At 52.3% G+C, this 14568-nt stretch overlaps 1 protein-coding gene across 2 annotated transcripts; it reads right to left on the bottom strand.

Annotated features, from left to right (window-relative positions):
* Window positions 1–41: 41 nt before the first annotated feature.
* On the bottom strand, window positions 42–13459 carry CLK3 (CDC like kinase 3). Of its 2 annotated transcripts, XR_014229214.1 has the most exons (14): window positions 13374–13459; window positions 12706–12854; window positions 10104–10311; window positions 7811–7904; window positions 7486–7552; window positions 6533–6649; window positions 5871–6037; window positions 5348–5442; window positions 4833–4962; window positions 4267–4349; window positions 3846–3925; window positions 3582–3672; window positions 3000–3247; window positions 42–1456 (listed from the first exon to the last, which is right to left on the bottom strand). XR_014229214.1 is itself a non-coding variant. In XM_082322157.1 (13 exons), the coding sequence occupies exons 2-13, from the start codon at window positions 12852–12854 to the stop codon at window positions 3062–3064; spliced, it is 1467 nt and encodes a 488-aa protein (XP_082178283.1). In that variant the 5' UTR covers window positions 13374–13459; the 3' UTR covers window positions 2840–3061. The 2 variants fall into 2 exon arrangements, 1 of the variants encoding a protein (XP_082178283.1); XM_082322157.1 differs by lacking the exon at window positions 42–1456 and having other exon boundaries at window positions 2840–3247.
* Window positions 13460–14568: the final 1109 nt, after the last annotated feature.

Raw genomic sequence — 14568 nt, 5'->3', positions numbered from 1 at the left:
ACTCTTGAGTTTGTTGCGTGGTGTATGGTGCAGTTGATGTTTGGGTGAGTTCCCCTGGTGCTTCCAGTATCCCTCCTACACTAAGTGTGGTTTGGGAATTAGGTCATGGATCCTTTCATTCCCTTCGGGCTCGAAGCCTGCACATAGGGTGGGCTTGTGTCTGTGTGCACCCGTGTGCTGGGAACCAGCTTGAGGAAGGACTTGGGTTCTCAGCTTAGACGGTCCTGTTCGCCTGCAGGAGAGGGTGTGGTGAGAGCTGCTGCCCTCCTGGAGGGGTACAGCAAGAGGTTCTCATCCGAATGCCCCGCGTTGCTCTGCCAGCTGCTCCTGTGCTGCGCTTGCTTCCCATGTGCTGCCAGGAAGCGTTGAGTTTTCTGTTCCTGCCTTCGTTTTGTTGGCCTGACGGAGCCGTGGTGCAGTGCCTAGAGCAGGGACAAGCTGAGAAACCATCAGCTAGCTGGCTTTGGGAATCTGTCATGCTGGCTGCGTGCGTGCTCTCTGAAGGCTTTGTGCCCGGTAGCTGACCCGGGAAGCGCTGAACCTGGCGCGATGCAGGAGGCGCTGTAAGGGTGAGCCGTTCCTTCAGAGGAGCTGGGCAGATGGAAGGCAGGGGCCCTGTTCTCACAAAGAGGTGCTCAGCTCCCTGCTTGCTCCTGATGCCATGAGCATGGGCAGTGCTTGAAGCTCTGCTGCTCTTCTGGCACCTTACCTGTCCCCAGAGCTCCTGCAGGTACCTAAACCTTGCACAGACCCTGTTCTGGCAGCTGGGAGAACTTCAGAGCTTCAAATGGTGCCTTTTCTCCAGGGGAGCTGGATCCCTTCTGAGGCTGAAGCGCAGGGACGTGTGGAAATAGTCACCTACTGCTGGAGCTGCTCTGTCCCCGTGCTCTGCTAAGCAGGTAGCAAACCTGTTAACCCACCTGTGCTCTGGGTGGTGAAGATTTACAGATTAGGCACTTGGCATTTTTGTTCTAAGCAGATGAAAGACAAGTGTGTCTAAGGAGAAGGGAAGAGACTTCCCCGGTTGAAAAGAAGCAATTGAGTAATTAATATTGCCTGGAAGTGTGGAGTGGCGGGGGGAAGGACCCAGCCCCCAAGGACAGGAGGCTGGTGAGCGCTGGGCTCACCCCCGCAGCTGCTGGCGGTCACTTCCCCTGCCAAACCGCCTGCACCTTGCCGTATCTACCTCAGCAGGACGAAGGGCTCTGCCCCTCTCTGTGTCTGGACCCCTGGCTCCCCTGAGCTGCTTTCCCCGCTGAGGGCTGGATGACGGAACCACGTTGCTCGCACGGGGAGGCTCGGTGACTTGCCAGTGCTGTGACGGGGTGTAGCTCTGCCCTCGAGTGGTTCCTCTCCTGTAGGAAGGGCAAAGCCGAAGCACCCATTCCTCAGGTGAACCACGTTTCAGCTGGAACGGTAGTGGCATTTAACAAGCTGTGGTTCTGACTCGGCCGCACTGGGAAGGGAGAGCAATGTGGTTGGTTATTTAAAATACAAATGCGAAGCTTCCCTCTGCCTTTCTTGTTTCTTTGGCTGTCTCAGCTTCATCTAACCTTTAGCCAGGCAGAGGAGCAGGGGCTGGGTTAAAAAGGTGGATGACCATCCCCTGGTCACTGCTGTAGCACAGTGTTAGCTTCAGCCCCCTTGTTTTCACTTCCCTTGCTCAAGACACTTGATAAGAGAACCTGCTCTTTCAATTTCTGCTTTCCTTGAACCAGGCTGCAGGCTCTTCTCGCCTCTTCTGGGTTTGGCTATTAAACTGTAGATTGTACGCACTGAGCAGCAACGGTGTAAAAATATTCAAGGCTTTGTCACAGGGTCCTTTTCTGCCTCTGCGCTGCTGTGCCACTGGCTGAAGTTAGGTGCCCAGAGGGGCACTGAACCAGGTAAAGCTGTTTTTGCAGGGATGGCAGCTGGGATCAGGTCTGTACTCGCTGCTGCATAGCTCCAGGAAGGTCTGAGGCCCCATGCATTGGGAGCCGTGCAGCAATAGGGTTCCCCACGTTTAAGCAAAAAAAAAAAAAAAAAAAAAAAATGAGCAGTGTTGCACAAGAGGAGGGTACAAACCCTCATGCAAGGAAAGGGATTCCCAATCCCTGCCTGTGCAGTGTTTAGGGCACAGCAGGCAGCTTTGGGCTGTATTTGGCGCAGTTCAGCTCTACAGTGTGTTCACTTTCTGGAGATGAGAATAGATTTGGGTATCTGGCCATACTTTCCCTCAGATACAAAGGCTTACTTGAGGAGGTACAGGCCTCACCTGCATGAAATGCATCTTCTGGAGCGCTCAAGAGACCCAGAAATGAGTCTGGGTCCCTTCCCCCCTTGCCCCACGCTGCCAGAGTTAATTCAAAGAATGGAACACTTTTTTTATCTGTGTTTGAGATAGTTTCTACCCACAACCTTAACCACCATCATAGGAACTGCCCGCGAGTGCTGCTCTGGTCACTAACATGTGAAGATCACTGCACTATGTCACTGCTTGGTATTCCATTTGTGACCTAATGTTTGTAACGACTAATTCCTGCCGCTACTGGGGGATGCCCTGAAATAAAGTGCAACTATTCACGTGTGCTATTTGTGTGCAGCTATTTATTTGCCTGCTGTCACTCTAGAGCCTGACACCACAGCCGGAGCAAGCCTTCCTGCTGCTCTGCGCTGTTCAGAGGAGCAAGGGCAGAGAGCAGGGAGAGTTCAGTCCGCTCACCCTCACTTTTTGCCCTTCAGTGAAGCAGAGATTCCTGCTGCTTAGTTTCCAGTTAATTTTTTCAACATCTCCATCTTCCTTTGCAGAAAAGGCAAAGCTGGGAGCAAGAGAACCCTACACCTGCCTACAAGGGAAGTATCAAACAATAAGAAACACTTTATTTTAACTTTACAACATATAAATAGACAAATCTGTGCTTTCCAATGTAGCTTTTCTTCCCCTCCCCTACCCAGGGTTCTTGTCGCAGTGCCCCAGCCCCTCTGAATTCTGAGAGGAGAGATCGAGTGGGGCTGACCTGCAGAGGCTAGACCGATCCCGTATGTACAAATCCAGCAGGCATCGCACCCTCCCCAGCTGTCATCTGCTCAGGTCCCGGCTGGCACCTCGACCGCACAGCATCCTTTCCTCTGCGGAGAGCCCAGCAAAGAAGGGATGGAGGAGGGCTTCTGAGAACGTGATCCTCCGGGAAGGGTCGAATTCTAACATCCTCCTCATCAAGTCAAAGAGCTGTGCGTGCTCCAGCGAGTCGTGCAGCATGTAGGTCTGAAAGGGAAGGGCAGGGGGAGAGAGGGAGGTGTAGCACTCCGGTAGGACAGGGACTGAACCCTAGGCCCCAGTATTGCGATGTGCAGTGAGGCAACGGCTGTCTCCCATCCTGAAGTACAGCGTCCCTCCAGTTCCCTAGTACCTGTCCTGCTTCAGCCAGACCAATAAACTTCTGTTAATGCAGATGAGAGTCTGGGGCTCTGTAAAAGCCAGTTACTAAGGGGAAATTCCCATCCCTAAGCCATGCACCGCTGATCTGGGGAAGCGAACGGCACAGCAGTTCAGCCTCGCAGCGCAGCCAGCCCTCCACCAGCTGCAGAGCAGCACCTACCCGCAGGGGCTTGCAGTTCTCTTGGACATATCGCCCATCGGACGTGTTCTCATCCCATACTAGGTTCCCATTGTGGAAATATTTTTGCTTCCTGCAAAGGAAAGGTGGTGTTCAGTAAGGCTGCTCGTGGGATGTACTTCCAGCACATCTCCCACGGTTACACCCACACAGCTGAGACCCGGTGTGAGGACAGAGAATTGGTATCCCGAGTAATCGGCCACAAACAGTTGACTGGACTGTCCGAGTTCAGGAGGAGGTTCTTACCGAGTTTTGTGGATCATGTGAGATGGAATTGGCCCGAGGATTTTTTCCATCATGACAAGATGCTCACGATTCTCATGCGTCTGCAAAGGAAAAGAGCAATGGTGCGTTAATTCAGAACTTGGAGATCTGATGACAGAAGGTCTGTCCCCTGTACAGGGGAAGAAGAGACAAGCCTCCATCAGGAATGATACAGCTCCTGTCCACCTCTACTTGCTCTTGATTTTTCTGTTCTTCACAGGCACAGTGAAGAAACCAGAAGTGATCTGAACCTTGTCCTTCCATCAAGGCACAAGTCCTCAAACCGTGAGTTTTCCTGGGCTTATTTTCAAACTCAGCTTCTGATTTTTAGTGCCCGATCTGCGTTTCCCTTCCCTTCACATTAAGGAGTCTTAGGGTACAATGCCTCTTGCAAGAATCATACCTGGAAGAGCGTGAAGCCGCGGTAATACTCAAACAGAATGCAGCCGGTACTCCAGACATCGCATGGCTGTGCCCAACCCAGCTCTGCAAAGAGAATCGAGATGATAACTTTGCGTTCCCAACAAGTCCCACCAGACTTCTACTAGTTCCTTGTTGAAACTGCAGAGATTACACGAAGACAGACCTAGAAGTTATCTATCTATCTGTGCACTTCCCGGTGCTGCACAGTGGCACGAGGACTGTCACATCCCTCCAGATGATTCTGTTTCAGCTTATGCTGACTCTGCCTTCCCCTGGAGCCAATCTGAGCGCTTCCCAAGTCTCACAGGCTTTTCTCAGCTCTCTGCACTCCGTGTGAAGGGCCTGCGCTATCCATTATTACCTTCCATGCAATCAGGACCTTGGGACCACTGAGATGGTGTTGCAGCAATGCATGGAATGGGTTGTCCCCAAGAACTGGAGTGCTCTCGAGTTGGTTTTCCTCTAGACAGCATCATCCTACAGCACCCCTGGGAGAACTGTTCTCCTCCACCCATCCCAGACTCCTGAAACCCCAGCAGTACTCACCCAGAATCACTTCTGGTGGACGGTAGTGCCGGGTAGCCACGATAGTGGTGTGGTGCTCGTGATCAAAGGTGGCGCTTCCAAAGTCTGCCACACGGATGCTTGTGTTCCGAATGGATTTCTCCTCACAGCTCTGCAAGCAAACAAGAAGTCCTCAGTGCTTCCAATAGCTGGTTCAGGATTAAGCTAGGTTTTGAGAGGAGCCCTCTGACCCCAGAACTGCCACGCCTGCACTGATCAGAAGGATTACAACTGTGAAGCTCTGAGCTCTTTACATCCCAGATCAGTGTTAAGGAAAGCCGCTGAATGCTCCATTTCATGGACTGGAGCTGCTGAAGCAGCCTTAAGACTTGTAGAAGACACAGGAGAAAGACAAGGCCTGGCTTCCAGTTTGTTCTCACTAAATAGACTCTTAAGGCCCTGTGGGGCATGTATGGAACAGGGAAGATCCAATTTCTAGAGGGAGGGAAAGGCAGGCTATTCCCGATCTATTCACTTCTCTTTTGGACATAACCCACCTTTTTCTCGTTGTACAGAGTGTCAAAATCAGAGTTGACAAACAAGATGTTTTCTGGCTTGAGGTCAGTGTGAGTCAGCTGGTTGTCGTGTAAAACTGCACAGGTGGAGAAAGAAAAAAAAAATACATCTGAGAACCGCACACTGAAGCAGCCATACAACTCTGTCCACCAAAGTGCCAAGCCAAGTCCTTCTCAGCTCCCTCCCAGCCCATTCTGGGGACGCATCCTGACCTAGTGCTACCTGACGAGGTATTTCTGACACAGAGAAGGCACCTTTTGCATGGAAGAGCTTACAAGTCTCTCTCCCATTCCTTTCAGAAGGAAAAGGAAGCAAGTCTAAAGGCTACTGCTCTATCCTCCACAGAAATCAGCATCTCTTATCTTTACATAAGTTTCAGAAAAGGAGGAAAAAGTAGCTAGAATATCCAGACACTGTTTTGGGTTAAAAATAAAAAAAAAAAGAGCAGGTGCTGAAGAACAAACAGCTGCTGGGAAGCCCACAGGCTGGCCCTGGGTGACTTACATCTCAAGGCATGGCAGAGCTGGTAGGCCATGTGCCGGATCTGAGGGAGAGGGTATGGCTGGAAGTTGTTCTCCTTCAGGAACTCAAAAGTGTTCTTGCCCAGAAGCTCAAAGGCAATGCACATGTGGCCATGGAAGTTGAACCAGTCTGACATCAGGACACACAAGCTGTGCAGACAGAAAGACACGAGGACTAACCATCATTCAGGGACTCGACAGAACAGTCGTTCTCCCAGTTGCTGGCTGCTTCAGAAGTGGTTGGCGAGCAAAAGCTCTGAGCCAGCTGACTCAGCAGCACAGTAATCCCTCTGGGTACACCGGAGAGACACCCCCTCCCCGCTTTGCTCAGCCACCTTTAGATAGAGATCTCCAATTCAAGTGGGACAAGGCAGCAGGTGACTTGTTAGAGAAGTAGTTCTGGCTAATTTTTTCTCACTATGACCTGGCATGTCAGTTGTTAAGAGTTTAAGTAAACAAGTGTTCAGTAGAACTAGAGACAGACGCTCCCAAAACGCAGAGGAATGCGACGGGTTTTCCCCCACACAGGAGGCAAGTAGCAGGTATTCCAGTCCTCAGCCCTGGATGTCTTTGGACGTCACGCAACCAGACTGCTTGTCTGTAAGGACGTGGTATTGACTACCCAGGAGCCTCGTAGGAACTTACAATTTGTTCTCTTTGTCCTTCTCTTTGATTTTTTTCAGGACGTTAATTTCCAGCCTGGCTGCTTCTCGGTACTTTCCAACATTTTTTATGATTTTCAGTGCCACCTGAGATTTGCCTCTGTAAGGGAAGAGACAAAAGGATGGAGTCAGAGAAAAAGCCTATGTACACACGTCCTCAGTCCACAGAGGGGGTACATCCCAGTCACTCCAGTCATGTTTTCATGTGTTAAGAGGCTTAGTCATTGTTAGGTCCCAATAAAGTTCTAAAGGTCTGCCAAAGATTTATGCTGCTTGGCAGGTAGGTGAGTACCCACATGGAAATTTGAGGCGAAAGGCTATTGCTGGGTAACACGCCAGAGAGCTGCAGTCAGCTCTGCAAGCACACCATTTCCTGACACAGCAGCCCGTAAGGTCACTGTGCCGCCAGCAGCCACCTCCCCTCTCCAGCCATGCCAGAGAGATTTCTGAGGAGGCAGGAGATCCCAGCAGCTCCTATTCTAAGCTGACCCCAGGGCTCAGAGCCAGACAAAAGGTCAGGAAGAGACAGGGGTCAAGTGTAATCACAGGAGAGGTTAAAAAAAAAAAGTAGTACTCTGGCAGATTAAGAGGTCACTTTCCCCAGCTGCCTGGCCCATCCCTCAGCCCGAGTTCGCTGCTTTTGCAGTAGGGCAGTAGAACAGCCTGTGCCGAAGCCCTCAGCCACTGAACGAACTCCCCTGCTTCCCTTAACACCTCAGTCTGCAAACTCGGGGGGGTGAGGTATGAGCCAGGCCCCTTTCCACTTGCTCTAAGAAACGATTTCTACCATAGGGACAACTGGAAGGTGACAACAACAGTTCGGTCCAGCAAAGTCCTGGCCCATGCAAAACTGGCAGCGTTAACCCTGCCACGCTTGTGAGCATCTGGGCTTGACGCACAAGGGACAGACAATTATCAGAAGGGAAAGATGCCCACCTGGCATGGTCCACACACTCCACCACTTTGCCAAAAGTGCCTTCGCCAAGGCTGCCGACAATTTCATCTAGGAGAGAAAACAGGAGTGGACGTGAACTTCAGAGGCTTGGTGAGAGCTGAGGTCCTGCAATTTCACAGCAATAAAATGTCTCTCACTGCTACACTCTTTAAAACTCAAGTGTCTATTGTCTGCTTCAGGCAATTTACTGGTCAGTCCATTTATAAGCAATAAAACACTAGAGACCCCTCCAGTACAATACGAGAGATCTCGTCTAACATGGGGATAGAAAGTAGAGAGGTAAAGTTTTACGAAAGGTGGCTGTACATCGCTCTTGAAGCCAATCGCCGATCCTGCACACCAGGTGGCCTTCCTTGTCATCTTCCACGCTCCTGCTGCGCTTACTGCTCTGTTGGCTTCTCTGTACACACCGCCCCCCGAAACGGCATACGACCAAGCGCGCACAGCGGGCAGTTCCGAGTGGCAGGATTGTGTTGTCATTCAAAGGTGGAGATGACGGTGCGTCGGTGGTTGGATTTTCCAGATCCCAGCATTTCATAAGGCACACAGCATATATAACGATAGGGATATTGCAAGGGACACGTCAAGACACAAACTAACTTCAAAACAGAAAAGTAATCAACAGCTACAGGTATGTAAAGAAAACTCCCTCATTAGCTACGGCCTCTGGTGCCGCCGCCTCTTAGGCAGAAAAATGCCCCCCTCTTCTCTGAAGGGAAGCAGCAGCTGGGAAGCTCCAGTGTTAAGGTGGCTTGGCTTGGCACCACCGTTCCCCACAGAGGAGCAGCTTCCTCTGCAGCACCGGAGGACACTGCCAGAGGCACAAGAAGAAGGAGGGCTTTGCCAGAAGAACGTCATTTTCTCCGCTGGCAAACATGACGAAGGGTACACAAGCTGTCAGTTTGGACAGGCTGTCCAGTAGAAGCCAGAGTAGCAGTTCTCCCTCTGTGCAGCCTGCTCTTTTGTACCTCGGTTAATAGATCGCCAGCTACCCAGAGCCGTGTCCTGCCCCGGCTACGAACCAGCCCTTCCCTTCTTGACAGAGCCAGCTACCACACTGATCCTAAATCCATATGCCCAACTGGCTGCAAACAGACCTGGTGTTGCACATCGGCCTTAGGATGCCATTTTAAGCCTGGGAGAACTTTAGGAACAGGACAGTTAAATTAATCCCCAGGAAGAATTTCACTCCACTTCAGGCACCCACTACAGGTATGAGGTCGCGTTCACCCCTGCTACTGCTAGCTTCTACTGGAAAACCAGCCGAACATTCCTGAAAAGGACCCAGGGTCCACAAAGCAAGCTGCCCTAATTCCTGATCTTTTTCTATTCAGCCTTAAAAATAGTTACAATCTCTACAGCCGAAGAAATTAATACAAAGCTCTACATTTCCTTGCCTGAGCTTCTATCAGGCTTCTCTTCTGTGCCCCTCGCCCCCCGGCTAGTCCAAAAAAAAGAGCTACCATCAAAGCCCAAAAGGTCAGCTGAAACGGAGGAGAAGGTAGAGAGGACAGTTGAGACAGCTGTGAGACTTCAAAGGATTTAGATCACGCCAGCCCAAACCTGCACACCGTTATCACCGCACGCACACACGCAAACCGCACTGGACCGTTTTCATCATAACCCTGGCTCTTTCTAAAACTAAAATGAAAAAGTCAACTGGAAGGAAATAAAAGGAGGAAAGCAACAGACCGTCAGAAGTTCCCAGCCATGCAGATATCTGCTACAACTGCAGGGATCAGGGCTCGGTCATTTAGTTGTAATTACATTTAAAAGCAACTACCTTGTGAAAGATGGAAACGTTCCTTACAGGAGAGAAGCAGTGAAGCAGAGACATTTGGTCTGATACCTCACAACACTTCCAGGGTACTCCCGGTCCCGGGACCAGCCTCCCCACCCAGTTCCAAATATTCCCTGTTAGTCCTTGAAAGGAATACTACATTTCAGGGTGGAAAACGGGGAAGTTTTCAAAGAAGCTGAAATCCAAGGACATTCGTGTGGAAATAGACAAAGAGGACAGGCGCATATCCTCAGAAGGTGGAAGCCTTTCTCTAAGTACCGTGGGACAGGGGTTAATAACCACAGGGCTAACAGCTCGGGAGAACCAGGCTGATTGATCCCATCTGGTACAGGATCCTGGCACCAAGTCAAATCGACGTGCCTTCACGGGAGCGCTCCGTACCACCACTGCATACCAACCCCCCCAAGGCAGCAGCAGTATGCAGAAGCGAAGCCCTGGCCGTGTGTAAACCTGAACAGTGACCGATCGCCAGCGGCCAGGCTGGCCTGCGGCCAAGGCTCGCCCTTGTTAGCCTATCAGCGTGTGCCATTTGAAGCTTTCCCCAATTCCCTCCCCAGCCATAAAGAATACAGCTTAGTTTCCTCATGTATTAAGGCTACAGGGGCTGGACTAGTAAAAACCAATCGCTACAAACACTTCCCGCTTAACAAGACACAGATTTTGGACTATACGTTCCACGTAATGAAAACAAACACAAAAATGGGATTAGAGGTACTCACCCAGAGTGTTCAGAGCTGAAAGGAGGTAAGAACAGTTAAAAACCTGAACAATCCTGAACTCGTTCTGGATGCTACTCACCGAGGAGGCACTGCTACAAGACCTGGTCCTGCGTTTCCGGCAGTGATGCTGATGCTTCTTTGGACGGTGCTGTTCTCTGCCTCTGGATCGCCGCCAGTTTCGTGAGCGGGTCGAGTAATAATCTTCTCCAAAAGACGGGCTTCGGTCTTCAAATCTGTAGGTGTCGCTGTCCCGTCTGTATCTCCTGTGATAAGGCATCCTGTCATGGCTGTAGCACAAACAAGAATACATTTACAAGCCTGGAAAAGCATGAAAGGCAGAGTCCCACTGAAACAAAGTGCTCTTGCTCCCACTCCCTGGTGGCAGGGAAACAACGGCAAGCATCCGAGCTTCAAACCACTGTGGCTCAAACACTGACCACTTCTCAGCCAAGTTTCTCAGAAAAGAAAAAGGAGAAAGTTTGCAAGAGAAAATGGTGTGGCACTCCCACATTTCAAGGACCCAGGGGAAACCACCCACTTAGAGCCCGATCTGAGCTGCCTACCTCATCTGAGCCACCTCTGCCGCCATACACAAGTGTTTTTCTAAGATTGTTTCTCCTCCCCCAGGAAGGACTCTCATTAGTTCTTAAACAAACGAGATCAGAAGGCAGCAGCAGTGCCCTAGTCACCACCCCAGCGGGGACTTCAGTCCCCTAAACACCAAGCCTTCAGTGTAGCATGCGCGCCAGTGCAACAGATTGTTAGCCAGAAGGAAAATTTGGTCTCTGCAGCAGTCAAGCTCCTGCACCTCTAGTGACAACCGAGGGCTGCAAGTATGTAAGGGAAACTTTCGGCCAAGCTCATCTCTGCATCGGGAAGGGCCAGGAGACATCAGGCGAAGCTCCCCTGTGTGAGTATTTACAAGCTGGCGTCGCACACGCAGTTTTAGGTAGCGCGTGTGCACATTAACGATGAGAGCAGGTCTCCCTGCCCTGTGCTCAATTAGAGGGTATCTGCAAGCTGCAAGTGCCTCAAGCCAGAGCTGCGATTCTGAAACTCCTGCCTTTTGCTCTGCGGGTCCCACGTGCTTCCTTGGCAGCACTGTTACGGTACCTCTTTTAAACTGGACAGCAAAAATGGTGTCACGTAGCAGGGGCCTGCTTGTACCCCAAAAGCACGACTGTCTTCTCCACCCGAGCCGTTCGTCTAATAAAACAGCTTCTGCTACAAGTCTTGCTTCACACGTCACTGAGCGAGAAGCCACGTTTTAGGTAGAAGATGGTGCAACTCAGAAATAAGAACAGCGTGTTGTTTTTCCAATGATAAACAGCAGTAGTTTGGGTAGACGCCTGGCCAGGTCGACGCTGTGGTAAGTACCTAGCTGACAGCAAGAACAATGGCTTCTCCAACCAAGACCTCGCTGCAGCTGCTTCAGTCCAGAAACAAGAACTTTTGTTGTTTGTGCCTCTCTGCTTTGGCAACAATTAGCTCTCTTGCTGACAGCTTAACGGGATGCAGGTATGTGTGTTTGTCTCATCTTGGATCAAGACTAAAATTTCAAACTGCCTGCCAAGATAGCAGTGGCTCTAGGTCACCGCTGAACTACCCAAAAAACAACCCCCCCCGCAACGGCTCTACTCCAACACCAATATTCAACTCCAAACACACCTTTGTGAAACTTCAGGGTATACTTTCAAGATACAGAGGATTCAGAAATAACAACCTAAAATACGGAGGAGACCAGCAGACCTGTGAGAGGCTCATGGTCTGAGACTAAAGGGGCAATAAGGTTTTCACCTAGCAAAGGCCTCTTTTCATCCAAACCTGTCCTACCTAACCCATCCGATGAACAAATGGAAAAGCCCATTGTGTGCGTCAGCTGTATTTCACAATCCGCTTCCTTCAAGTAAACAAAAGCCAAGCTTGGAAGAGAAATTAACCTGTAGAACATTTCAGGAATTTATGGATGAACTCAGCTCCCTTCTGGCTGCACCTGCCCTGTTCAACCAGTGGAACCACACCAGCTCCGGTACCACTGAGCGGTGAGGACCACCAGCCTATTTCGGTCGCACACTGCGCCGTGTCAGCACACGGCTCCCTGTCAGCGCTCCCGCCTCTGTTCCAGAACCCTCGCCTCAGCTCCTGTTATCAGAGGCCTTATCCATCCCACTTCCAGTACCTAATTGTCCCTGTGGAAACGCTGAACAAAGAGAGGATCAAAGGTAAAATCCAGAGCTGAAGCAGGAGAGATCGGTTAGTGATGCTCAGATCCTTTCTGACAGCATAGGTGAGGGAAGAGTATTGTTACTTCAAACCTGATTTGTAATAATTTCAGAAGGAAACGGGTTGTCGGGAGAGAAAGACTTTAATGCCTCCATAGCATTAGAACTGGGAAACATGATTCCAGAGCAGGCTGTTCTCCCTCATTAATATTAAAGACATCGCTTTGGGAAGAACTTTTGGCTAGATACAGAGGCAGAAATATATCAGGGAAGGAACACACAATTAAGCCCTTTGCTTCCATCCCTAGGATTTACAAGTTTAAAGCTGATCCGCAGTCAGGAAATGAAAGCTGCCACCACTCAGCTCTGAAACACGATCAGAATCGAGGACAAGAGTCTATGAGATAAGCGTCCCCGCTCGCTCCCCCCTGCCAGTCCTCTGCACAAACCCGCTCTCACCTTCTCGATCGCGATCTCCTGGAGAGATCCCTCCGGGGTGGGTACCGCAGTCTCCCCTCGTACTCTCTGCTACGAGACCTCTTCCTCTTCCACCTGTGACCCAGGTAGCTCTCCTGCTCCGGGGACCGGTATCTCTTACAGTGATGCATCTGAGGACAACAAGAGGTTTCTGTCTCTTAAAACCCTCACCCCTTGGTGCTTCGCCGGCTCCCTGAAGGAGGCCGGGGCCCTCTGACCCGCCCCGGCTCCATAACCCGAAGGGTGCAGGCAGAGGCCACCCCAATTTGCACCCCAACGCTGCAAACCACCGCCGGCCGGCACGACGAGACCTCCGCCAGCCCCGGCAGCGTTCAAGATTCGAAACCGGAGGCCTCCCCTCGGGAAGCGGCGGGTTTATAAGAACGTTACCGGTTACTGCCCCTGCTGCCCCCTACAATAACCCGGGTACAAACCGGTTCCACCACCCCTGGCCCGCGGTAACCCTTTGGCAGGGGGTGCCTCGGGACCCGATCTCCTCCGGGCATACAAGTACGACACCGGGGCGCTGCGGCTGGGCCCAGGCCCGGCCCGGCCCGATCCCCCCCTGCCCCGCCGGAGGCCCTGCCGGCCGGCCCCGCCGAACTCCCCCGGCCCCGCTCCGCGCCCCCGGGCCGGCCCCGCTGGCTCACCGCCCCTCCGCGCCCCTCCGCGCCGCGCTCGGCGGCTGCGGCCCGGCCCGGCCCGGCCCCACCGGCCCAGCAGCCCCGCCGCTCCCGCTACCACTTCCGCTTCCGGCGCCGCCCGCCCCTCCCCGCGCGGCCAGAGCGGCTCCGCCCTGGGACGCTCTCGCCGCCTCTCGGTGCCCCGGAGGTCGCGGTTAACCATCCTCACGGTGGCCTTCCTCACCACTGGGCCTTCTAACCGTGGCCTTCCTCGCCACGACCTTCCTCTCCACGGCCTTCCTCGCTGTGGCCACCCTTACCACGGCCTTTGTCACCATGGCCATCCTCACCCTTCAGCATGGTCTTCCTTCCTGTGGTCTGCCTCATCATAGCCTGCCTCACTGTGGCCATCCTCACCCTCACCATGGCCATCCTCACCACGGCCTTTGTTGCCATGGCCTTCCTCACCATGGCATACCTCGTCCTCAGCATGGTCTTCCTCCCTGTGGTCTGCCTTGCCATGGCCTTCCTCACCATGACCTTCCTTACCATGGCCATGCGTGCCATGGCCACCCTCACCGTGGCCTTCCTCACCACAGCTATCCTCACCGTGGCCATCCTCACCCCAGCCTTCTCCACCATGGGCTTCCTCGCCATCATGATCCTCACAATGGCAATCCTCGCCATGGCCTTCCTCGCCATGACGATCCTCGCCATGATGGCCCTCGCCATGGTCTGCATCACTGTGGCCTGTGGACCTTCTCTCCCCACGGGTTCTGCAGACACTCTCCTTCCACCAAACGGGGCTGAGGGCTGCTGTTGTCCCCACAGGGACCTGCCCTTGGGGCTGGAGACGGGTTGCAGCCAGGGGGGTGAGGAGCTCGTGGAAGACGTTCAGTGTCCAGTTAATCTGCATGGAGAGAGGGCCTCAGTTCCGTTTATTTACTAATTAGCACCATGCAGGGGTTATGTGAGTGGGGCTTTGCTCCCTCCTGCCCCATGAGTAGGTGACCATCCCCTCCCACCCAGGCCACCGCTCTGGAGGACAGTGCTTGCTCCTAAAGCCAAACCACGGATGCTGCTGGCCTGTGGCAGAGCCAAGCAAAGAGCACCAGGATAGAAGAGAGCTTCAGTTACTCCACGCATGCAATCATGCTCGACCCCTTTATTTATTTATTGACCACTCATTTGAGCCAGCAATTAATTAAAAGTACTGATGAAC

The sequence above is a fragment of the Platalea leucorodia genome, assembly GCF_965183815.1.
Source record: "Platalea leucorodia genome assembly, chromosome: 9".
Classification (NCBI taxonomy): domain Eukaryota; kingdom Metazoa; phylum Chordata; class Aves; order Pelecaniformes; family Threskiornithidae; genus Platalea; species Platalea leucorodia.
This window is presented reverse-complemented; position numbering and strand designations above follow the sequence as displayed.